Below are 20,942 nucleotides of genomic sequence, written 5' to 3'. Positions count from 1 at the left end.
GTTCCGGGGCGGGGGGGCGGGGCTCGGGGGAAGGGGGCGTGGTTTGGGGCGTGGTCTGGGCGGGGTGGGCGTGGTTTGTGCACGGAGGGGGCGGGGTTTGGGCTGGGTGGGTGGGGCTTGGGGACGGGGAGCGCGGGGTGGGGAAGGGGCGGGGGGGGGACACGGGGAGGGGACGGGGGGGTCACTGGGGGTCATGGGGGGTCACGGGGGGTCATGGGGGGACAAGGGGGACACGGGGGGGTCACAGGGGGACAGGGTTGGGGACAGTGGGGACAGGACAGGGGGAGGGGGAGGGGACAGGGATGGGGTGTGGGGAGCTGGGGGGGGGACAGGGGACATGGGGAAGGGCATGGGGACAGGGGGTGCGACAGGGAAGGGGGGGGAGGGCAGGGCTGTGTGTGTGTCGTCCCCCCCCCCGGAGCCACCGCGTCCCCAAAAGGATCGGGGCCACCCCGCTGAGCCCCTGTGCTGAGCCGGGGGTCAGGAGTGAGGGCTGGGGGGTGGTTGTGGGGGGGTTATGGGGGGATGGGGGGGTCGTGGGGGGGTTATGGGGGGTTTTGGGGGGTTATAGGGGCTGGGGGGGTTATGGGGGGCTATGTGGGGGTTATGGGGATTATAGAGTGTGGGAATGTTATAGGAGGTTATGGGGGGGTTATGGGGTGTGGGGGGTTATGGGGTGTTATGGGGATGTGGGGGTTTATGGGGTGTGGAGGTGTTATATAGGGGTTATGGGGGGTGGGGATGGGTTAAGGTGGGGTTATGGGGGCTGGGAGGGGTTATGGAGGGGTTATCAGGGTTATGGGGGGGGTATGGGGGGTTATGGGGGGTGTGCAGGGGTTATGGGGGTCATAGAGTGTGGGAATGTTATAGGGGCTTATGGGGTGTGGGGGGTTATGGGGTGGGGGGGATTTATATAGGGGTTATGGGGGGTGGGGATGGGTTATGGGGGGTTATGGGGGATGTGGGAGGGTTATGGGGGAGTTATGGGGGGTTTCTGGGGTGCGGGGATGTTACAGGGCGTTATGGGGTGGGGTGGGACTGCAGCATCCTGCCGCCGCCCAGCACTGCAGCGGCTCTGCCTGCCAACGCGCTGCTCGCTCAAACCCTCGCCTCCGTCCTGACACAGGGAAAAAATGAGAAAAAAAAAAAAAAAAGGAAAAAATAAAAAAATAAACCAAAAGTGATGAGTAGGGAGAGTTCTGCAGGGCGTGCGTCAAGGTCAGCGCGTGCCATGCGCGCGGGGAACCCCGTCCCAGCATGCCCCGGGGCTGGGGGGCTGCAGCCCCTCCATCCCCCCCCCAGGGACCACTGCCAGGGCCGGGCGCTGCGGGCGTGCTGATTGGCTGGGCTGGGCCCGGCTGCTGATTGGCCGAGCTGCCGCTGTGCTGATTGGCCGGGTGGTGTAGGTAACATGGCCGCCGGGGGGGTCCGCAGGCGCTGGTTGGCTGGGGGGGGCCGTGGTTGGGTGCAGGGCTGCTGGGGGGCGCCGTGCCCACGGCCCCTCGTGGGCCAAGTGGTCCTGGTGTGATGGGTGGGCAAGGGGTCAATGGGTTGGGTAGGTGGCCAACTGGTTGGGTGGTCAACTGGTTGGGTAGGTGGTCAGCTGGTTGGGTAGGTGGCCAACTGGTTGGGTAGGTGGCCAACTGGTTGGGTGGTTGGTCAACTGGTTGGGTAGGTGGTCACCCCATTGGGTAGGTGGTCAACCAGTTGTGTAGGTGGTCAACTGGTTGGGTGGTCACCTGGTTGGGTAGGTGGTCACCCCATTGGGTAGGTGGTCAACCAGTTGGTTGGGTGGTCACCTGGTTGGGTAGGTGGTCAGCTGGTTGGGTAGGTGGTCAACCAGTTGGTTGGGTGGTCAACCAGTTGGGTAGGTGGTCAACCGGTTGGTTGGGTGGTCACCTGGTTAGGTAGGTGGTCACCCCGTTGGGTAACCTGGTTGGGTGGTCAACTGGTTGATAGGGTGGTCACCTGGTTGAGTCAACTAGTCAACTAGTCAACCTGGTCAACTAGTTGGGTTTACCTCTTGGCCCGGCGAGCCATGAGAGCCAATGGGTCGGGTGCTCCACGTGCACTGGTTGGCCGCGTAGCTCACGGCTCCTCGTAGACCAAGTGCTCCACGCGTGCTGGTTGGCCGGGTGGTCACCCGGCTGACACCACGAGGTGTCCCATGGCTCCTCGCACTCTAAGAGGTCCACGCCTGCTGGTTGGGGGGGTCTTGGCCTGGTGGTCCACGGATGCCGATGGCTGCAGTGCTCCGTGCGCTCTGATGGCCCAGGAGGGCTGCACGTGCAGCTCGGCTGGTGGCCCCGTGGGCTGACGGGCTGGTTGCCCCCCACCCCAGGGTCCCATCCCGGTCCCCCCCCCGATCCCCCTGCCCTCCTGGGGACATTCCCACCTCCCCTCCACCCCGCAGTGACACCGGGGACCCGTTCCCTGGACCCGGGGGTCCCACTGCAGCACCGCTCCCCCAGCTCGTGGGGGTGGAGCCCCCCGGGGGTCTTCGCCCCCCACCCACACCACGGGGGTGCCACCGTGCGCCCCCCGGGACCCCCCCCCCGGCCCCATGGCGGGGTCCCTCGCTTCCCCCCGGTGCCCCCCGCTCCATCCTTGTCGCTGTCCCCCGGCCCCCCCCATCCCCCGGGGGGCTGCGGCGGCTGCTCGGGGCGGTGCCGCTGCCGGTGCCCGGCCCCCTCCCGGTACCGGCGGCGGGGCGGAGCGGCCCCGCCGGCCCCCATAAAGCGGGAGGCGGCGGCGGCGGTGCCGCAGTGAGGGCGGGGGCCACCACCATGAGCCTGGTGCTGGAGGCGCTGCTGGCCCCCCCGGGGGGGCTCCGCAAGGAGCCTGCCCGCTCCATGCCGCGCTCCGCCGCCTCCTCCTCCTTCTCCTTCTCCTCCAGCGGCTTCCACTCGTGGTCGGTGCCGGGCCCGGGGCGCTCGGGGATCGCGGCGCGGGGCGGTGGCGGCGGCGGGGGCAGCGCCGCCGCCTCGTCGTCGGCCACCACCGAGAGCCTGGAGTCGCTGGAGGGGGGGGAGCCGCGGGCTCGCAGCGAGAAGGAGCTGCTGCAGGCGCTGAACGAGCGCTTCGCCGGCTACATCGAGCGGGTGCGGGCGCTGGAGCAGCGCAACCGGGCGCTGGCGGCCGAGGCGGCGGCGCTGCGGCAGCAGCAGGCGGGGCGCACGGCCATGGGCGAGCTGTACGCCCGGGAGCTGCGCGATATGCGGGGAGCCCTGGTGCGCCTGGGGGCCGAGAAGGGGCAGCTGAGGCTGGAGCGGTGCCGCCTGGCCGAGGACGTGGCCGCGCTGCGGGGCAGGCTGGAGGAAGAGGCTCGGCAGCGAGCCGGGCTGGAGGCGGCGGCGCGGGGGCTGGAGCAGCGCTCGGCGCGGGAGGAGCGCGCCCGGGGGCCGCTGGAGGAGCGAGCCCGGGCGCTGCGGGAGGAGGCCGAGCTGCTGAGGAAGCAGCACCGGGCCGAGGTGGGCGCCCTGCTGCGGGAGGCCCCCGCCGAGCCCCCCCCGGCCTCCCTGCGCCCCGGTGTCACCGCCGCGCTCCGCGACCTGCGCGCACAGCTGGAGGGCACGGCGGCGCGCAGCACCCTGCAGGCCGAGGAGTGGTTCCGCGGTGAGCAAAAATCCCCCCAAATCCCCCCCCAAAATCCTGCACCCCCCCCCCACCGCATGCTCCGCGGGGTTAGGGGTACCCTGTTCGTGCTGCGCGCCCGGAGGGTGCCCCCACCCCGGGAGGGTGCCCCCAGATCTGAGCTGCAGCAGGGCGTTGCTCTAAGTCCCTCTGTCCCCCTCCAAGCTCCTTGTCCCCCCCCCAGCCGTGTGCACGGCTCCCCGGGTGATTTTTGGGGAGGGTCCCCCCGTCCCCTCCCCGCCGCCCCCAAGGTCGGGGCAGCCCCACGCCGCCCGCAGGAGCTGCGGGGAGGGGAGGGGGCTGGTGCCGCATCCCCTGCGGGGGGAGGACGGGGACGAGGACGGGGGGGGGGGGGGCCGCAGGGTGTGTCCCCGCCGCGCTGCGGGGCTCGGCACCCATGGGTGCGCCGGGAGCTGGGCTCAGCACCGCGGACAGCGGCCCCTCGGCACCGCGGACAGCACCCAGGGGTGCGGGGGGGGGGCTGCGGGCTCCGGCTCTCCCCATCCCCAGGAGGGGAGGGGGGGGCTCTGCGGCACGCCCCTCCCCAGTTCTGCCCCCCCCTCCCTCCCCAGTAATGCATCTGGCCGCAGCCCAGCGTGGCGAGGTGGTGCCCGGGGGGGGTTTGGGGGGGGTCCGTGGGGCTGCGGCAGGAGCTCAGGGGAATAATGGGGGGGGGGGGGTGCGCTGGAAAAAGGTCAGGGTGGAGAAAATTCCTGCCCAGGCGCCCCCATCCTCCTGGGCACCACCAGAGGGGGGGGCTGGAGAAGAGGGGACCCCGCGGGCTGGTCCCGCAGAGGATATTTTGGGGGATTTAAAGGATTTTTCAAGGGTTTGAGGCTCCCCTCCCGCAGCTCGCCCTCTCTTTTCCCCGCCGCAGTGAGGCTGGACAAGCTGTCGGAGGTGGCCAAGGTGAACACGGACGCCATCCGCCTGGCCCAGGAGGAGATCTCCGAGTACCGCCGCCAGCTGCAGTCCAAGACCACCGAGCTCGAGGCCCTCAAAGGGACGCAGGAGTCGCTGGAGAGGCAGCGGCAGGACTCGGAGGAGCGGCACCATGCCGATGTCCTGTCCTACCAGGTAACCCCTCCGCTGGGTGCAGGGGGGCTCCCATCACGAAGCCGTTCCCTGCCACTGAAGGGGTGGTGGCCGTGGACTGAGGCATCGTCCCCAGGGTGATGCCGCAGCCGTGGGGTGCGGTTTGGTGGCCCCCAGATTCACCCAAATCCTAAAAACGTCACCCCTGCCCTCGGGAGCTCTCAGCAGAGGTGGCGCAGGGCTCTGGGGCTCCCCCGGGGACAATCTGGAAGCCCCTGCGCTTGTCCCCTTCCCGCTGTGTCCACCCCTCCGTGGGGGCACCCCGAAGCTGGGTGGGCAGCATCCCCCCCCCCAAAGGCCTGGGGGTGTTTTTGGGGTGCTGCTGCCCCCCTGCCCGGCCCCAGCCTCTCCGTGTGCGGCAGGAAACCATCCAGCAGCTTGACAGCGAGCTGAGGAACACCAAGTGGGAGATGGCAGCCCAGCTCCGCGAGTACCAGGACCTGCTCAACGTCAAGATGGCACTGGACATCGAAATCGCTGCCTACAGGTACGGGGGCAGCAAGGGGAACGGGGGGGGCCTGGCCGTCCCCTGGGGATGGGCTCTCCAAGGGTACCCCTTGGGGACACTTCTTGGTGAGGGGGGGGCACTGCTGTCCTCTGGGACCAGCTCCCAGGTGACCCAAAGGGTCACCCCCGCTGGTGTCTTCCCGGCAGAAAGCTCCTGGAAGGGGAGGAATATCGGATCGAGTCCGGCTTCGGGATGATCTCCTACCCCGAGGTGGTCCCCAAGGCTCCCGGCATCGCCGCCAACATCAAGGTGAAGAGCGAGGAGAAAATCAAGGTGGTGGAGAAGTCCGAGAAGGAGACGGTGATTGTGGAGGAGCAGACGGAGGAGATCCAAGTGACCGAGGAGGTGACGGAGGAGGAGGAGGCTGAGAAAGAGGCCGGAGAGGAGAAAGCTGAGGAAGAAGAAGAGGAGAAAGCTGAAGCAGAGGGTGAAGAAGAAGCCAAGTCTCCTGCAAAGGAGGAGGCCAAATCCCCAGCTGTGAAGTCCCCAGAGAAACCTGAGTCCCCTACAAAGGAGGAGGCCAAGTCCCCAGCCGTGAAGTCCCCTGAAAAAGTCCCAACGCCCTCCAAGGAGGAGGCCAAGTCCCCAGCGGTCAAATCCCCAGAAAAGCCACCGACCCCCGCAAAGGAGGAGGCCAAGAGCCCAGCCGTAAAGTCCCCGGAGAAACCCACGCCCCCCACAAAAGAGGAGGCCAAGTCCCCAGCTGTCAAATCCCCAGAGAAACCCGCAACCCCCTCCAAGGAGGAGGCCAAGACCCCAACTGTGAAATCTCCAGAGAAGCCCCCAACGCCTGCAAAAGCGGAGGCCAAGTCCCCAGCTGTGAAGTCCCCAGAGAAGCCCCCAACACCCTCCAAGGAGGAGGCCAAATCCCCAGCGGTCAAGTCTCCAGAAAAGCCACCGACCCCTGCAAAGGAGGAGGCCAAGAGCCCAGCCGTGAAGTCCCCCGAGAAACCGGCTACCCCCTCCAAAGAGGAGGCCAAGTCCCCAGCGGTGAAATCTCCAGAAAAACCCGCAACCCCCGCCAAAGAAGAGGCCAAGACCCCAACTGTGAAGTCCCCGGAGAAACCCCCAACGCCTGCAAAAGAGGAGGCCAAGTCCCCAGCAGTCAAATCCCCGGAGAAACCCGCAACCCCCTCCAAGGAGGAGGCCAAGAGCCCAGCCGTGAAGTCCCCAGAAAAACCCGCGACCCCCTCCAAGGAGGAGGCCAAGGCCCCGGCGGTGAAGTCTCCAGAAAAACCCCCAACGCCCCCCAAGGAGGAGGCCAAGGCCCCGGCCGTGAAGTCCCCAGAGAAACCCAAACCTCCCGTGAAGGAGGAGGCCAAGTCTCCGCAGAAGGAGCCCAAAGCCCCCCCGAAGGAGGAGCAGGCTGCCCCCAAGGCGGAGGAGAAGCCCAAAGAGAAGGCTGGGCCAGAGCCTCTGGCCCCACAGGTGAAGGAGAGCGCCAAGGCCGGCCCCAAACCCACAGAGGAAGGGAAAGGAGAGGGAAAACCTCCCCAGGAGGCCGGCAAAGCAGCCGTGAAGGAGGTGGAGAAGCCGAAGGGTAAGGAGAAGGCGGAGGAACCAAAGAAAGTGGCCGAGGAACCAAAGAAGGAGAAGGCTGAGGAACCCAAGAAGGGTGAGGAACCCAAAAAGGTGGAGGAACCCAAAGCCGAACCCAAAGCCAAACCCAAAGAGGAGCCCCCCAAGGCCGAGAAGCCCCCCGGCACGGACACCAAAGCCCCGGAGCCGGTGCCCGCTGCGGAGAAGAAGAAATGAGGGGAGCCCCCCGGCCCCGAGGCAGCACCCCTGGGTGCAGGAGCTGCGAAGGGCGAGAGATGAGGAGGGACCCCCGGAGGGCCCCCCCCCCTCCTCGGCCAGGCCTTACCTTAGCAATATGTTCGTGAGAGACACAGCCCCTCGCCGCCCCCCCCTCCCGTGGTATGTTATGATCGCTTCCCCAGCAGAACGCCGCGTGCACAGCGCCACATTTAACACTTGAATTAGGAGGAGGAGGAGGAGAGCAGCCCCCCCACCCCTCCCCGGGGGGGGTCCGACCGCCCTCTTCCCATAAGTGCATTTATGACAGCGAGGGCCGCGTGCCCCGCAGAGCTCCAGCTGCAGGTGGGGGGGGAGGACCTCGAGCCCACTGTCAGTTGCTTTATGTGCAATAACCAAATAATAAAGTGCTTACGGAGACACCTCGGCTCCTGCTGGCGTCGTTTGGTGGAAGGGGGGGCAGGAGGTGGGGGAGGGATGCAGGGGAAGGGTGGTCCGGGGGGGTTGGGATTGTCAGCTGGGGTGCACGGGGGGTGGCACGGGGCTTTCTGAGGTGGGTGGCAGCAAGGACAAGTCCTGCACCTCCCCAATTTTCCTTGGGGAAGAGCCCAGCACGTCCTGGGGGTGCCTGCACGATGCCCAGGGGCTGGAAGCAGGGCCAGAACCCATCACACTCCAAAAAGGGGATTTTTTTTTTTTTTTTTTTTGTCCTTTTCCTTCTGAAATCTCAGCTCCCCGGGGGCGGGGAGGGCCTGGTTTAACCTGAGCGCTGCCCTGCACTGCAGCACCGCGCCTGCTGGGGAGGGGAGGCAGGGCTGTGGGAGCCTTCAGGGGGGGTGATTTGGCCAAAAAATGGCCCTGTTGGAGAAGCAGGAGGGGACCTCGGGCCAGGGAGGGAGCCTCAGGGCTGTGAGAGCTGCGGGATGGGACCCCCAGCGGGGAGCTGTGAGGGATGGGGGGGGACAGGGCGCAGCCCGGAGCTCCCCTCCTGCTCGGGGTTGGTGCTGAATCAGCTGGCAGGCAGCCGGCAGGGCTGGGGCTGCAGTGCGGAAGCAGGAAGGGGCTATTTTTATCCACCTCCACTCCCTGCTACACAGATCTGCGGCGGGGAGGCAGGGAAGGAGGCAGAGCCCCAGGCAGAGGGGCTGGGGGGGGGACACAGACCTGCCAGGGACAAGACAGCCAGGACAGGATTACCCCTGGGTCCCCCACCCCAGCCTCAGTCAGCACAAACACGCACATCACTTTCCTTATTTCAGCATTTAATCCTTTCGGCTACAAAACAAGACCCAAAAACCTCAGGAAAAAAAAAAAAAAAAAAAAAAAGGAAAAAGCAGGGTGGGGACGCTCCTCTCCGTGCCAGGGTGAGTCCTGGTCCTGCAGAGCACAGCAGGGGCTCAGCGGTGGCTGAAGAAGCCCTGCGGGTAGTTGAACTTGAAGGGCTTCAAGCGCATGGGGCCCCTGCCAGAGGAGAAAAAGGAGAGGTTGGCTCACCCCTGTCTGCTTCCAGGCAGGCGTGGGGGGAAATGCGAGCTCAGAGACCTGCTGCACATCCCAGGAGTGGGGACAACAATGCCAGCAGGGCACAGGGCCCTCACCTGACCAGGCGCAGGCACATCTTCTCCTGGGGAAACTCCTTGGGCCCCTCCACGCTGGTGTCGTGCGGCTCCGTCTCCAGGTAGACGTCCAGCACCATGCAGAGGCGCTGCAGCTGGTTGGTGAGGAGCTGGTAGCCGGGTTTGGGCCCCCACAGCTCCTTGTAGCACACGTTGACCTCGCTCTCCATCGCCTGGCAGAGGCGCAGGGAGCAGCAGGGCCTGAGTTCGGTGTCCTGCTGCTCCCAGCCCCCAACCTGCCCCCAGGGCTCCCTCCCCAAGGGCGCAGAACCACCGGGAACACCCCCAGGAGCCAGCAGCTCTCCAGTTTCCACCCCCCTCTGCCCCTGCTCACCCGAATGTTGTCGTCGTTGTTGCCGGTTCGCTCTCCTTTCCAGTTGAGGCAGAGGCTGAAGATGGGCGGCAGCGCTGAGTAGCCGGGGTTCAGGACCACAGCGGCCTGGAGCTTGGCTGAACAAGGCAGAAAAGTCACCCCACAGCCCGCAGGGCCCCCATGGTGTGGGGGCAATCAGGGCAGCTAATAATTAGGCGTTTCTGGGGGAGGGAAGGGCCCACCTGTGCCCCTTTCTATCAGGGCCATGTAATAGAGGTGCGTGTCCTCGGCCAGGCCGGCCTCCAGCACATCTTTAGTGTAGGGCAGCTCCTGGGGGGGAAGAAAAGGAGAGGAGTGAGGGGCTGCTGGAGGTGCTGGGGGGGTTGTGGCCTCCACGTGGCGCCTACCGCGTAGTCCTCGAAGGGGATGGCGCTCCACTTCACCAGGCGCGAGACGATCTTGGTGGGGAAAAGATGCTGGCACTCGCTGGAGACCGGCACCACGCCGTGCTCTGCAAGCAAGGACAAGGACAAGGCTGAGCGGGGCAGGGGACAGCAGAACCGGGGGCTGGGGATGTCCCCTAAAACTTCTGTCATCTCCATCAGGCGCCTGGAGAGCAGCAGCAGCCTGGGCTGCGACCCTGCTGGTGCTCACAGCCTCGGCAGTGTGTGCCCAGCCTGCTCGAGGGGCTCTTGGCACACTTGGGAACGTGGCTCTTGTGCTGCCAGGGCCTGAATTCACCCCCAATCCAGGGTTTTGGGGCTGGGCACTCACCCAGAGAGGCAAACTGCTTGTGCAGGGCCAGGCGGGACTGCAGCCTCGTCCGCAGCAGCTTCACCGTCAGCTCCATGTGGCTGGCACTCAGCGAGTTGTCGGCGGTGACCGTGTGCTGGGGGGCGAGGGGACGTCACCAGGGCTGCTCCGTGGCTGGGGTTGGTGCCAGCCGGAGCCCCAGGCTCTCAGGGGGACAGGACAGGATGCAACCATCCCCAAATCCTCCCCAGAGCCCCGCCAGCTCGGTTTGGGATCCTGTTAAACAGGGGAGGGAAGGGGCGAGACGTGCCTGAGGCTGCTCCTTGGGGAAGTGCAGGCCGCCCAGCTTCTGCACCCAGACGTAGGGGTGCCCCAGCTCCGTCACGTAGTCGCTCAAGGTGACGATGCTGCAGGGAGGAGGAGGAGGAGGAAGGGTCAGGCCGCCCCACAGAGCTTCCTCCCCTGCAGGGAGCGGGCTCCTCCTTCCTCCAGCCCGAGCCCAGGGCGGGACAGCGGCTGCAGGCAGCCCCCTCACCCCACTTTGTCGAACTGGAACTGGTTGGCGGGGTTGGGGGTCTTCTTCCCGTGGTCTCCCGGGTACAGGCAGCTCAGGAGGGAGTCCGGGGACAGCAGGTCGCTGGCGGGAGGGAAGAGGAGGATCACACAGCAGCACGGCCCCACATCTCCCCGGGGCACCCGCTAACAGGCTGTGACGACCCCCACGGGCTGGGTTTTGAGACCACAGCAGCTTTCCCCTAGTTCCACTGTGGAATATCTCCCAAGGAGATCTCCTCCTGGCTGTAGAGGAGCTAAAAATCCCCAGGGAGCTGCTCAAAGGCACCCCAGCGTGTTAACTCTGAAACCTACTGACGACCACCTGCACAGGAACCCTGCAGCACAGCCTGGGGGGGCTCGTCCAGGGGCGTCCCTGCCACCAGGAGCCTCCCCGAAGCAAGGGACCCCAAGGGAAGCTGCCTTTGGGGGTCTCCTCGACAAGATTTGTCTTGGTAGGAAGGCCAGCCTGCCTGGTTTGGGCCCCTAAAGGGAAAAGGGAACCCAGGACGACTGGGAGGCCTCGTGGGGACAGCCTGGGAGGCAGCTCCTGCTTACGGGGGGTCCCAGGCCAGCCTCTGCAGCCCCCCTCTTCCCCAGGTGCCTCCTCCTGGTCAGGGAGAGCTCACAGCTGATCTGAGCTCCCCAGGCGGGCTCCCAGAGCTGCCACTTCAGCCAGTCCCACACAAATCGGGCTCAAGCAGTCCCCGGGGAGCCCACGGGGAGGCAGCTGCATGGGACAAGGTGACCCACAGAGCGGGCAGGAGGGGGGAGCTGCCAGGCAGAGGCTGCAGGAGGGAGGAGAGCAGTTTGGCTGCAGGGCGGTGACCGCAGGTGGAGGAGGAGAGGTTCCCCACGGGCACTGCTCTCCTAAGAGGCTCCCAACCTGCTCTGCCTCTGATTCAGTCCAGGATGTGGCAGAGGGAGGGAAGGAGGATGCTGCCTGGAGCTGCAGCAGCCTGGCGGGGTTCCCACAGCAGCCCTGCAGCTAACGGGGAGGACACGGCGGGGGGGGCAGCAGAGATGTGTGAGGTGGCAGCGCTCCTCAGGTGCAGAGGGGCAGCCGTGCCCCTGGGGGCCTCCCTCATCCCTTAAAGGACAAACCGGGACAGGACGTGGGCACTGCAGCTCTGCACAGCTCAAATAAAACCTCAGCCACAGCCCCACATCACCCGGGGGGGGAGCTGGGAGGGCTCTTCCAGCCCCCAATTCAGCTGAGGGATGTTGCCATCACGTGGCACCCCTCCCGCCGTGTCACCCCGCTGTGGGACACCCGGGCAGGGTGCTGGTGACAATCTCTCACCCAGCGCTGATGGCAGTCGTCATCTCGACGGCGGTGGTCACCTTGGCCTTCACCGTCATGACGTTGAGGTTCATCAGGTAGTAGAAGGTCAGGTGCAGCACGTTGTCATCTGTGCCAACAAAGAAGGGAAACTGCTTTGTGCTCCGTCCCGGAGCGCACAGGACTCGGAGCTCCCTGCAGGGACACGGATGGAGGGGAACGGGGCAGCAAGCAGCATGCCCTGACCCCCAACACCCCCAGCAGCACTCATCAGAGCCCCAGGAGCACATCACAAAGGAAAAAAGCTCCTAAGAAGAGGGATGAGGCTTCAGAGGGCGTGGGCATCCCACCCGCGTGGGCAAGGGGAGTGCAGGGAGAGCTCAGTGCCTCTGTTCGGCCCCTGCTCATCCCCGGGCCACGGGGCTGAGGGCAGGGACAGGGCCCCCACCCTGCTCTCGCTGCCCTAAAAGCTCCCTGACCCCAATGCCACCCTCCTCCATGCTGAGGGCCCCCCACCCTCGCCTACCTTTACACTTGAGGTCGATGGTGACGCACAGCGGGTGCCGCTTCAGCATCTCCTTGCGCTTGTCGTCCAGCTGCACGCCCAGCGTGGGCCGGCGCCGCTTCTGGGGAGGGGAAAAGAAGCTGTGGGCCCCATCCCACCGCCCCTCAGGAGCCCTGAACCCCTCCTGCCCTCTCCTTCCCTTCCCACCTCCCCAATTCCCTGCCTGGTGCCGATGTTTTAGGCGGGGGGGAGGCCCGGGGGCTATTTATACAAAGTGGGGCAGCTCCTGCAGGACAGCAGGGCTCACGCTGCTGCAGGCAGGAGGTGAGCAAGGAGAGGTGTGAGCGCAGCAGCTCTGTTCCCTCGTTGTGCCATGCTCAGGGCAGACACCAGAAGGCAGCCTCGCCCTCCCGAGGGGCACCCAGGGGTGCCCAGCTCTGCCCCCCTGCCCTGGGATCAGCGTGCCTTACCGTGGTCTGCTCCTCCTCCACGTCCGAGTCGCTCTCGTCATCTGCCCAGAGAGAGGAGAGGGAGTGAACGCGGTGCCGAGGGGCTTTGCCCACACCCAGCTCCTCCATCCGACACTGCTGCTGCCCCCAGATGTCACCGTCCCCCCCTCGCAAGCCAAACGGATGCACAGCAAGAGGGGGGAGCACCAGGAGCTCCCGGGAAGGAGCTGGGCACAGGTGCTGCAGCCGCTCACCCTGCGAGTCCTCGGGCGGCTTGTACAGGGCTTTGGCTTCCTCCACGCTGCCTTCGATAGCCACCACGAGCTTCTTGTCTGCACGGGGACACAGAAACCACGTCACCAACCCGATTCCAGCGGGGACAGGCAGTTAGCAAGAGCTGTGGTGCAGGGTGGTACGATGGGAGCCTGGGGGGGGGGTACAGCCTGCAGGAGCACGGCCCCGTGCAGCGTTTAGGGAGCCTGCAGAAGGAAATCCTGGCTGCAGCGCTGCCCCAAAAAGCTCCAGCCCCGTGGCTGCCCCAGGCAGAGCCCCACAAAGCTCAACCGAGGGGTCAGCAGGAAGAAGAGGCTGCCCAGAGGGTTCTGTGGGACCACCATAGGGCTGGATCTCCTGGCAGGATGGGGTCAGAGGAAGCACAGCACTGGGGTTGGAGGGACTGTTGCTGAAAGACCACATCTATGAAGAACCAGGAGGGGCTGGCTAGCATGAAAAGGGAGCAAGGAGCTGCCAGGCACTCATTTTTAGGGATGTTTTGGATGATTTTCCCAGCCCTACTGGGAAATCCTGAGTCAGGGGGAGCTCAGGGAGCACCACACGTGGCCTCCACACAAGGGGGGGGGGGATGTGCACCACCACCGGGGCCGCCTTTATCCCCGCCGACCTTGGTGTGCTGCTGAGGATGGGGGCAGAGGCGGGCAGGCAGCTCCGCCAGCAGTTCTGGCCAAGGGAGCTGAGCCAACAAAGTCTCAAATGCCGCTGCCTCAGGGAGCTGCCTCCGGGCTCAGCAGAACACGGCAGGACGTCCCGCAGCACCCCAAAGCTCCCCAGGGCAGAGTTTCCACGGAAATTCAACCCCAAGTGCTCACCGCAGGCCTGCCCGTAGGCGCTGGCTTGGACGAAGAGGACGTAGAGGGGCGGTGGCAGGTGGCGGGCTGTCTCGTACTGCTTGTGTGCCTGGTCGAAGGGCATGAAGAGGTACTCCTGCACGGGCAGGGAGGCCTGGGGGACACAAGACAGGCTTCAGGAGCAGGGATGGGGCAGAGTGAACGCCCTTCTCAGCACCTCCCTCGCCCCTTGGCACGTGGGAGAGCAGAAAGGAGCTGCTGCAGGAACAAGGGGGATGCGGAGAAGGCGGCAGGGCAGGGAGCAGCTCGGGTATGTGGGGTCACTCCGCTGCGACCCGACACCCCCTGAGCAGGAGGGGAAGGGCTGTGGGGGCTGTGGGTGCTGTGCCACCCTAACGCTGCTCCTGGAGGCTCCTCCCTTCCCTGCAGGGCTCAGGGAGTACCTGCATGATGCTGTTGAGGCGAGGCTGCAGGCTGCTCAGGTACTCCTTCTTCACCTCGATCTCCTTCAGGATCTTTTCCTTGATGGTCAGGCACTCCTTGTACCTCTCTGCCAGCCTACGGGGGGTGGGAATTCGCTTAGCACCACTGGGGCCGGCCCACTCAGCAGCCCCAGGTGCCCCAAACTTGCCCCGAGTCCCTGCAGGAACCGGGAGAGCTGACGCAGGGACACGCAGGGAGTTCTCAAGGCCAAGGGTGGGCAGAGGCAGGCAGGAGCTCAGAAGCAGCAGGAGGAGGAAGGGGAAGCTGAGCCCGGCGCTGTCCCGAGGCAGGGCAGTGACCACGACTTCCCCCAGCAGTGCTGCTCCCGCGCCAGCTCGGCTGCCAGCACCCAAACGGGTTCCTCCCGACCCTGCTAAGCCCCCGAGGAGGCTTCTCCACGTGGTGCTGTGTCAGCAGCTCCCAGGATCAAATCCGGAGAGCCAGCTCAGCAGCACAGCACGCAGCACTCGTTACCAAGCTGGAAAGCTGAGGGAAAGGGAAGCTGCCCATGAATCGGAGCTCTTGGTGTGCTGGTGCTGAGGGAAAAGAGCCCAAAGCCTGCCACAGTGAGCTGTGCTGGGCAGGGTTAGGCTGATTTGGGGGGAAAGCTGCTCCCAGCTGCCTAAAAAACCTGCTGCTTGGTGCAGAGGGGGTGTAGTTACGGTGTGTTTGCTTTGCAGCAGGACAGGAGCTGCCACAGCGAGGCTCCTCGAGCGGCCCCGCATCGGCTGAGGAACCTGGGGGGACCAGATCCTGCCTTAGGGCAGCAGGACCCGAGGAGCAAACTGCTTAAACCCGCTCCTTGCCCCCGCAGCACAGCAGCAGTGGCTCTAAAATTCATTCTCTCCTTTCCATGCCCCAGAGCCAGCACAGCCTCAGGGAGACAGCGGGTCCAGAGAGCGCCTCCCTGCAGCGAGGACTCGGTCACACTTACCTGCTGCTTCCTTTACCACTCCTAAAGGCTGATAAAAACCCCTCCTTTGTTGCCCATCCCGCCCGGCAGCCCGCAGAGCCCAGCCCACGGCTCCTTGCAGGCCGCCCCCACCCACCTCTTGCGCTGCTCCAGCTCCCAGTCGAGGCGGGCGAGGGTCTGCTGGTGGGGCTCGGTCAGGGTGATGTCCGGCCGGCTGATTTCGGTGGGGGCCTCGCTGTAGAACTCCTCCAGGCTGACCAGCTCGATCTCCTCATGCTTCGACCTGCACACCCAGCGGGACCGGGTGAGGGAAGGGGGGTGCCAAACGCGCAGCCCCTCCCTTCCTCGCCCTCCCCGGCCAAGCTCACTTGAACTCCAGGCACTTGGTGATCTCTTTCTGCAGGTGCATCACCTCGTACAGCAGGTTCTGGAGCTGCAGGTGGTAGGCGTCCACCTTCTGCTTCGCCTGAGACGCAGACACAGCCGGTGAGCACCAGAAGCAGAGCGGGAGGCACAAGCAGTGAGACCCCAGAGCTGTGAGGATGCCCTTCCCACAGACCCCCCGAGCATACTGAAGCGCTCAGCGGGGTGTGCGGGGATGAACTTTTACCCTACAAAATTCACTGAACCCCACACATCCCCTGGCACCATCCAGGGATGACAGGTTTTGGGGTATGCAACCATTCAGGGGGATAAAAAAGTCATTTTCAGGGCTGGGAATGCAAATGCTCATCACTGCGAACTGATCCTGTTCCCTTGCAGGGACACAGCGTGTTCTGGGGACAGGAACAAGGCAGTCCTGGCCGCACACATGGGCTCAGTCTGTCCCTGTGCCTGGCTCACCAGCAACACAATGAAAATAAATGCTCCTACAGCATGAAAACGTCTTTGAGATGTCTGGATGCAAGCTCTGGAGCCCATAATTCACTTCTCAGGCCCGCAGCACAGCGGGCTGCTGAGACAGAGCTTCCTACCTCGCTGCTACACCAGACAGGAGCCGTTCCTCCTGTACAATCCATCACAATTACAGCCTCTGCCGTGCTGCAGAGCCTCCTGGCAGATTTCTAGCACAGAGAGCACCACCTGCTGGGCCCTTCTGCTGCCCACATGCACCCAGCACACAGCTCAGCCCTCCCTGCAGCCCCCTCCCAGGCTGGCAGCCCCCCACCCCGTACCTCGTGGGTCTGGTCTCGCCCCTTCTTCAGGCGGATGTGTGCCAGGCGGTTCAGCTTCTTCAGGGTCATGAAGTGCACGCAGCTCTGCACGCGCCGCTCGTCGATCTCAGAGGCCTGGGGGCAGCAGGGAGCTGTGGGGGGCGGCGGGGGAGCCCCAGGCACACGGCCCCTGAGCTCTGCACCCAGCCGGGCCTCCCGCTGCCAGCGCCCCAGGCCATCACTGGACATAACCAGAGGGGTTTTCAGATCACAGGGGGCTCAGCTCCTTCTACAGGAACCCTGATCAGTGACCCAGTCTGTGCAATGAGTGCACGGTCAGAGGCCACATGCCTGTAGCTAAATAGGATCTAATTTTATTTAACACAGGCTGTTTTGTTTACGTATTTCTCCCCAAAACGCAGCCCAGCTTCTGGCCCTCCCAAATTAAGGGAAAACATCACGGAATTTGATGTAAATCTACGCATTCAACCACCCGCCGAGGCTTCCCGTACGTTGTCCTTGATGCCGCGGCTCTTCAGCTCCTGGATCTCGGCCATGAGGCGCTGCAGCTCCTGGCAGGTCTCCTTGTACAGCTCGTAGTCCTTGATGGGGTCCCGCAGATCCACCTCGCACTCCTCGCTGTAGTACCGGGCATCCTGCGGTGAGGGGAGAGGCCGCGAGTCCCCCCGGGGCTTCATCGCGAAGGGCTCGCGGGGCAGCCGGTGCCTCAGCAGGGCCCGGGCCGCGCCTTGAGGCCTTCAGCAGGGCCCAGCCCGGTGAGGGCCCGGTGAAGGCCCCGCCGTTACCTGCTCGCCCTCCGCCTTGCCGCGCTTGCCCTCGGGCGTGGCCCCGTCGGTGCGGATCACTTTGGGTTTCCGCTTCTTGCCGGCCTCCGAGGCCATGGCTGGGGGCGCTGCGAGGGGCCCGGCCCCGCTCCCCCCTCCCCGGTCCCCTCCGGTCCCTCCCGGTGCCCCCCGAGCCGCCTCACGCCGCCGCCCGGAAGTGACGCGCGGAGCAGACGAGAGTAGCCCGGAGAGAACAGAGCGCCCCCCTAGCAGACAGTCCTCCAAGGGGGCGTGGCTTTAAACAACCAGGGGGTGTGGTCTAGGTGTGGTGGGCGTGGTTTGTGGACTCAGTGGGCGTGGCCTCGGTCCCGCCGGCGCGCCGGAGGGAGCGCGGGGATGGGAGGGCGGCCAGACACGGAGAGCGGCAATTAAATATTTAATTGGTCCCGCCCCTTATTAGCACGTCATTAGCGGTAATTAACAGCAGCTGCCCCGCCTCCGCAGCCCCTCCCCAGCACCCCATCGGATTCAGGGGCTGCTCCAGCACCGGGCTGGGCCCTGCAGCACCCTTATAGGGCCGGGGATGGGGGCGCGGGGACTCGGCCCTACACGGCCCCCCCCGGGTCCAGTCACTGCAGCGGGGAGATCTTCAGCGGGATCATGATCCGGGACTCCATCGTGCGGATCAGCGGCACTGTAGAAAGGAGGAATGGGGTCACGGCGTGCTGGGGGCTGTGGGGTCACGGCGTGGCCCCCCCTCGCCCCACACGCTCACCTGTGTAGTAGACGTTCTCGTCCCAGCCCCGTTTCCGCCACGCCGCGTTCCTCGTCTCCTCGCGGGACTGCAGGTCCTTGTAGGCTGCCGGGAAGGGGAAGGTTTGTACCCCAAACCCGCCGTGACCCCACAAACTTTGGGGCTTTGGGTGCGTGCGGGGCACGGCCGGGGTTGGCGTGGTGGTGGTGGTGGGGGGGGCGCGAGGCAGCCCGCTTACCCCAGAGGTGGTGCACGACGTACAGCTCCCCGATCTGCGAGAAGAAGCCGCCCACGGCCTCCTGGTTCTCCTGCCGGTACTTAATGGCCCGAGCCCTGGCAACGGGGGCAGGAACGCGGGGAGGGGTTGCACGAGGCGTCCCCCACACCGTGTCCCTGTGCTCAGAGCAGCCACCGTGCTCCTGGGGGGCCAACTCACCAGTTGTTGCCCCACTCGATCATGGTCCCTGGCTGGAAAGGGAGGAAAAACCCACAGGGTGAGCGGCCAGACCCCAAACAGCCCCCAAACCCAAATCCGGCCCCGCAGAACCAGCACCAAGCGCCCAAACCCCACGGAGGGGGCCTCACCTTGAGCTTGTAGGTCCTGAGCTCGTAGATGTTGGGCCCCTGGCGGGGCAGGGGCTCGTTCCAGAAGCTGAACTCCAGCAGCAGCTGGTTCCTGCGGGACAGCAGCATGCGGCTGCGCTCCTTGCGGAAGTCCAGGTACTCCTGGGGACAGCCAGAGCCGGGGCAGCTGCTGCTGCTAACGGGGGCGGCCCGGGGGGGGCCGCGGGAGGGCGGCGCGCTGCCGGCTCGGGCGCTACCTTGTTCTGCTTCAGCTTGTTCATGCAGTCCATGAGGGCCGGGTACCCGCCCGAAAAGCGCCAGAGGTGCACTGGGATGGGAGCGGCGAGGTGTGGGGTGGGGGAATGACATTGAGCACCCCACAGAGAGCCCCCCCCCGGGACACCAGGGCTCGCCCCGCGTCCTCTCCCTGCCCAGCGTTGGGGTCGGGGCCAGGAGGGGGGTGGCGGGGGAGCCCCTGGGTGCCCCCCTCGTGGGTTCTGTCCTCGTGCAGGATGCGCTCACCTGCCTGGTCCTGCTCGCCGTACCACGTGTTCCAGTTCCCCACCAGGTCGCAGGGGTAATCAGCGTCCAAGTGCAGTTTGGGCAGCACCTCCTCCCTGCACGGGGCACAGGGGGCGGTGGGGGGGCAGCCCTGTCTTCCTGGGACCCCCCCGGATATGAGAAAGGGGGCGGCTGGGGCACGGTGGGCAGCAGTCGGGACTCTCCCAGCGAGAGGAGAGCTGAATTTTTGATTTTTTTTACCCCACAATGCTCCTGACCCCCCCCCATTTGCCCTCCCAGCCAAATTGAGGGGTCTCCCTCCATCTCAGCCCCCCCCCCCCGAGATCCCAGCGGGACACGGGGCGGCAGCGGGGGGGGGCTCACGTCAGGCTGTTGTAGGCATCCAGGCATTCTGGCTTCACGTTGTGAACTGCAGGGGGGAAAGAGGGCGAGAGAAGCTCTGTCGGCTGCCACGGCGGGGATCGAGGCACAAAACGGGACGGGCAGAGTTCTGGGGGGGGCATTTTCCCCCTCTCCGCCCGCCCGCGGGGCACTCACACTGGATCTTGTAGAGGTTGCTGGTCTCCTTCTTGGACAGGAGGTTGGAGTGGGCGTCCTTGCGGGGATCCACCTTGTGCACGAAGAGGGAGCGGAACCAGCTGCCCTCGCTGTCCCGCGAGTACGCCCTGCATTTGGGGGGGGGGGGGGACACGGGGAACGACTGCTGCGGCCTGCTGGGGGGCGGAGGCGGCGCAGACCCTCCCCATCCCTCCTCCAGGACCCCTTTTTCCCCCCCCATCCCCTTCGTGCCCCCCCAGAGGGGTTCCTTCATCCCCTAGGGCCCCCCCCAAGGGGCTGCGGCGCAGCACAGAGCACGCAGAGGCAGCGCAGCGGGGCCAGACCTTTGTCCTGGTCATGTATTAACGGCGCGGGACGGGGTCAATGGCCCCGTACACACACGGGGGGGGGACAGGGTGACACCAAAACCCCCTGTAACCCCCCCCCAGACAGTCCCGTGGATGGTGAGGGGGGGAGAAAGGAAGGGATTGGGGGGGGGAAGAGAGGTTAGGAGTGGGGCTGGGAAGGGGAAAAGGGCCTGGGGGGGGTCTGGGCCTATGGGGGAGGGGCTGGGCCTATGGGGGGGTGTGCCTGAGGGGGAGATGGGGTCTGGGGGGGGGTTCTGGGCCTATGGAGGGGGGGGTCTGGGGGAGTTTGGGCCTGACTGGGGGACCTGGGCCTATAGGGAGGGGGTCTGGGCCTATGGGGGGGGTGGGCCTGAAGGGGGAATGGGGTCGGGGGGGGCTCTGGGCTTATGGGGGGGGCGGGCCTATGGGGGTGGCTGGGGTTTGGGGGGGGGTTGGGCCTATGGGGGGGTTTCTGGGCCTATAAGGGGGGGTCTGGGCCTGAGGGGGAGATGGGGTCTGGGGCTTCTGGGCCTGTGGGGGGGGGTCCAGGCCTTAAGGGGGGGGGCCGGGCCCTGAGGGGCCGACAGGGCCTGAGGGGGGGGCTGGGGCCTATTGGGGGGGGCTGGGGCCTGTGGGAGCGGCCGGGCCCTGAGGGAAGCTGGAGCCCGGGGGGCTCTGCGGGGCTCTGTGGGGCCCCAGGGGGCGCTCCCGGTGCGGTTCCCGGCCCCCCCCGCCCCCTCACCGCGCCCCTCCGCCGCCGCCGCCCCGCCGCAGCCCCCGCAGCCCCCGCAGCGCCGCCGCCATCTTGCCGAGGGGGCTCGGAGGAGGGGGCGTGGTCTTCAAAAGCCACGCCCCCTTCTTCCGGAGTGGGCGGGGCTATGTGGTGGTCACGCCCCCCCTCCTCGCGCGCCCTCTCAGAAGCTGGCCTGCAGCACCGTGATCCTGATTGGCCGCCGCGCCGCGCCGCCGGCCCCGCCTTCGATCGCCCTCAGCCAATCAGAAGGGTCGCTCGCGGAGACCGGCGCACGATTGGCTGCGGGGTCTTCCCCCGCGGTCCCCCGCCCTCCGCGGGTCGAGGCGGGCGGCTGCCGCTGATTGGTCGAGACGCCAGGGGGGCGGGGCTCCGGAGGGGGGGGCGGCAGCGGGGGCGGGGTTGGGCTGGGGGCGGGGGAAGGGGGCGGGGTCAGGGCCCCAGGGCCCCCCCCCGGCCCCCCCAAGGACCCCCCAGCCCCTGAGTGCCACCAGGGCCTCCCATACCCCCCCGATCACCCCAGGTCCCCCCAAATCCCCTCAAATCCCCCCAAAATAACACCACGTCCCCCCCCGCACCCCATAGC

General features: G+C 66.2%; 3 protein-coding genes across 3 annotated transcripts; 1 reads left to right on the top strand and 2 right to left on the bottom strand.

The window, feature by feature from the left end:
* Nucleotides 1-2,786: 2,786 nt before the first annotated feature.
* On the top strand, nt 2,787-7,285 carry NEFH (neurofilament heavy chain; the record flags this gene model as incomplete). The annotated part of the gene is made up of 4 exons (XM_082773770.1): nt 2,787-3,615; nt 4,511-4,710; nt 5,091-5,215; nt 5,383-7,285. The coding sequence occupies 4 exons, from the start codon at nt 2,787-2,789 to the stop codon at nt 6,989-6,991; spliced, it is 2,763 nt and encodes a 920-aa protein (XP_082629896.1). The 3' UTR covers nt 6,992-7,285.
* A 962-nt stretch (nt 7,286-8,247) lies between these two features.
* Nucleotides 8,248-17,048, bottom strand: THOC5 (THO complex subunit 5). The gene is made up of 19 exons (XM_082774147.1): nt 16,903-17,048; nt 16,609-16,752; nt 16,118-16,231; nt 15,311-15,408; nt 15,079-15,225; nt 13,990-14,104; nt 13,568-13,700; nt 12,716-12,793; nt 12,483-12,523; nt 12,034-12,133; nt 11,529-11,637; nt 10,209-10,310; nt 9,984-10,080; nt 9,695-9,809; nt 9,328-9,431; nt 9,163-9,250; nt 8,942-9,057; nt 8,590-8,780; nt 8,248-8,452 (listed from the first exon to the last, which is right to left on the bottom strand). The coding sequence occupies exons 1-19, from the start codon at nt 16,996-16,998 to the stop codon at nt 8,389-8,391; spliced, it is 2,052 nt and encodes a 683-aa protein (XP_082630273.1). The 5' UTR covers nt 16,999-17,048; the 3' UTR covers nt 8,248-8,388.
* Nucleotides 17,049-17,293: 245 nt separating this feature from the next.
* Nucleotides 17,294-20,421, bottom strand: NIPSNAP1 (nipsnap homolog 1). Its single transcript, XM_082774148.1, has 10 exons — nt 20,348-20,421; nt 19,259-19,386; nt 19,085-19,130; nt 18,722-18,816; nt 18,457-18,527; nt 18,221-18,361; nt 18,072-18,103; nt 17,874-17,968; nt 17,657-17,740; nt 17,294-17,575 (listed from the first exon to the last, which is right to left on the bottom strand). Exons 1-10 carry the CDS (start codon nt 20,407-20,409, stop codon nt 17,511-17,513), a joined length of 819 nt encoding a protein of 272 aa, XP_082630274.1. The 5' UTR covers nt 20,410-20,421; the 3' UTR covers nt 17,294-17,510.
* Between the last annotated feature and the right edge of the window lie 521 nt (nt 20,422-20,942).

This window comes from Aythya marila (genome assembly GCF_965140915.1).
Source record: "Aythya marila genome assembly, chromosome: 17".
Taxonomy (NCBI): Eukaryota; Metazoa; Chordata; class Aves; order Anseriformes; family Anatidae; genus Aythya; species Aythya marila.
This window is presented reverse-complemented; position numbering and strand designations above follow the sequence as displayed.

Excerpts from the sequence above, each read along its gene's own strand:
- NIPSNAP1 (XM_082774148.1), bottom strand. The coding sequence starts at position 20,409 with ATGGCGGCGGCGCTGCGGGGGCTGCGGGGGCTGCGGCGGGGCGGCGGC. Across the intron at positions 19,387-20,347 it reads GGCGGCGGCGGAGGGGCGCG|GGCGTACTCGCGGGACAGCG; the intron begins GTGAGGGGGCGG and ends CCCCAAATGCAG. Across the intron at positions 17,969-18,071 it reads ATCGAGTGGGGCAACAACTG|GGCTCGGGCCATTAAGTACC; the intron begins GTGAGTTGGCCC and ends CCCCGTTGCCAG.
- THOC5 (XM_082774147.1), bottom strand. The coding sequence starts at position 16,998 with ATGGCCTCGGAGGCCGGCAAGAAGCGGAAACCCAAAGTGATCCGCACC. Across the intron at positions 13,701-13,989 it reads GCCTCAACAGCATCATGCAG|GCCTCCCTGCCCGTGCAGGA; the intron begins GTACTCCCTGAG and ends TGTGTCCCCCAG. Across the intron at positions 9,810-9,983 it reads TCCCCAAGGAGCAGCCTCAG|CACACGGTCACCGCCGACAA; the intron begins GCACGTCTCGCC and ends CTCGCCCCCCAG.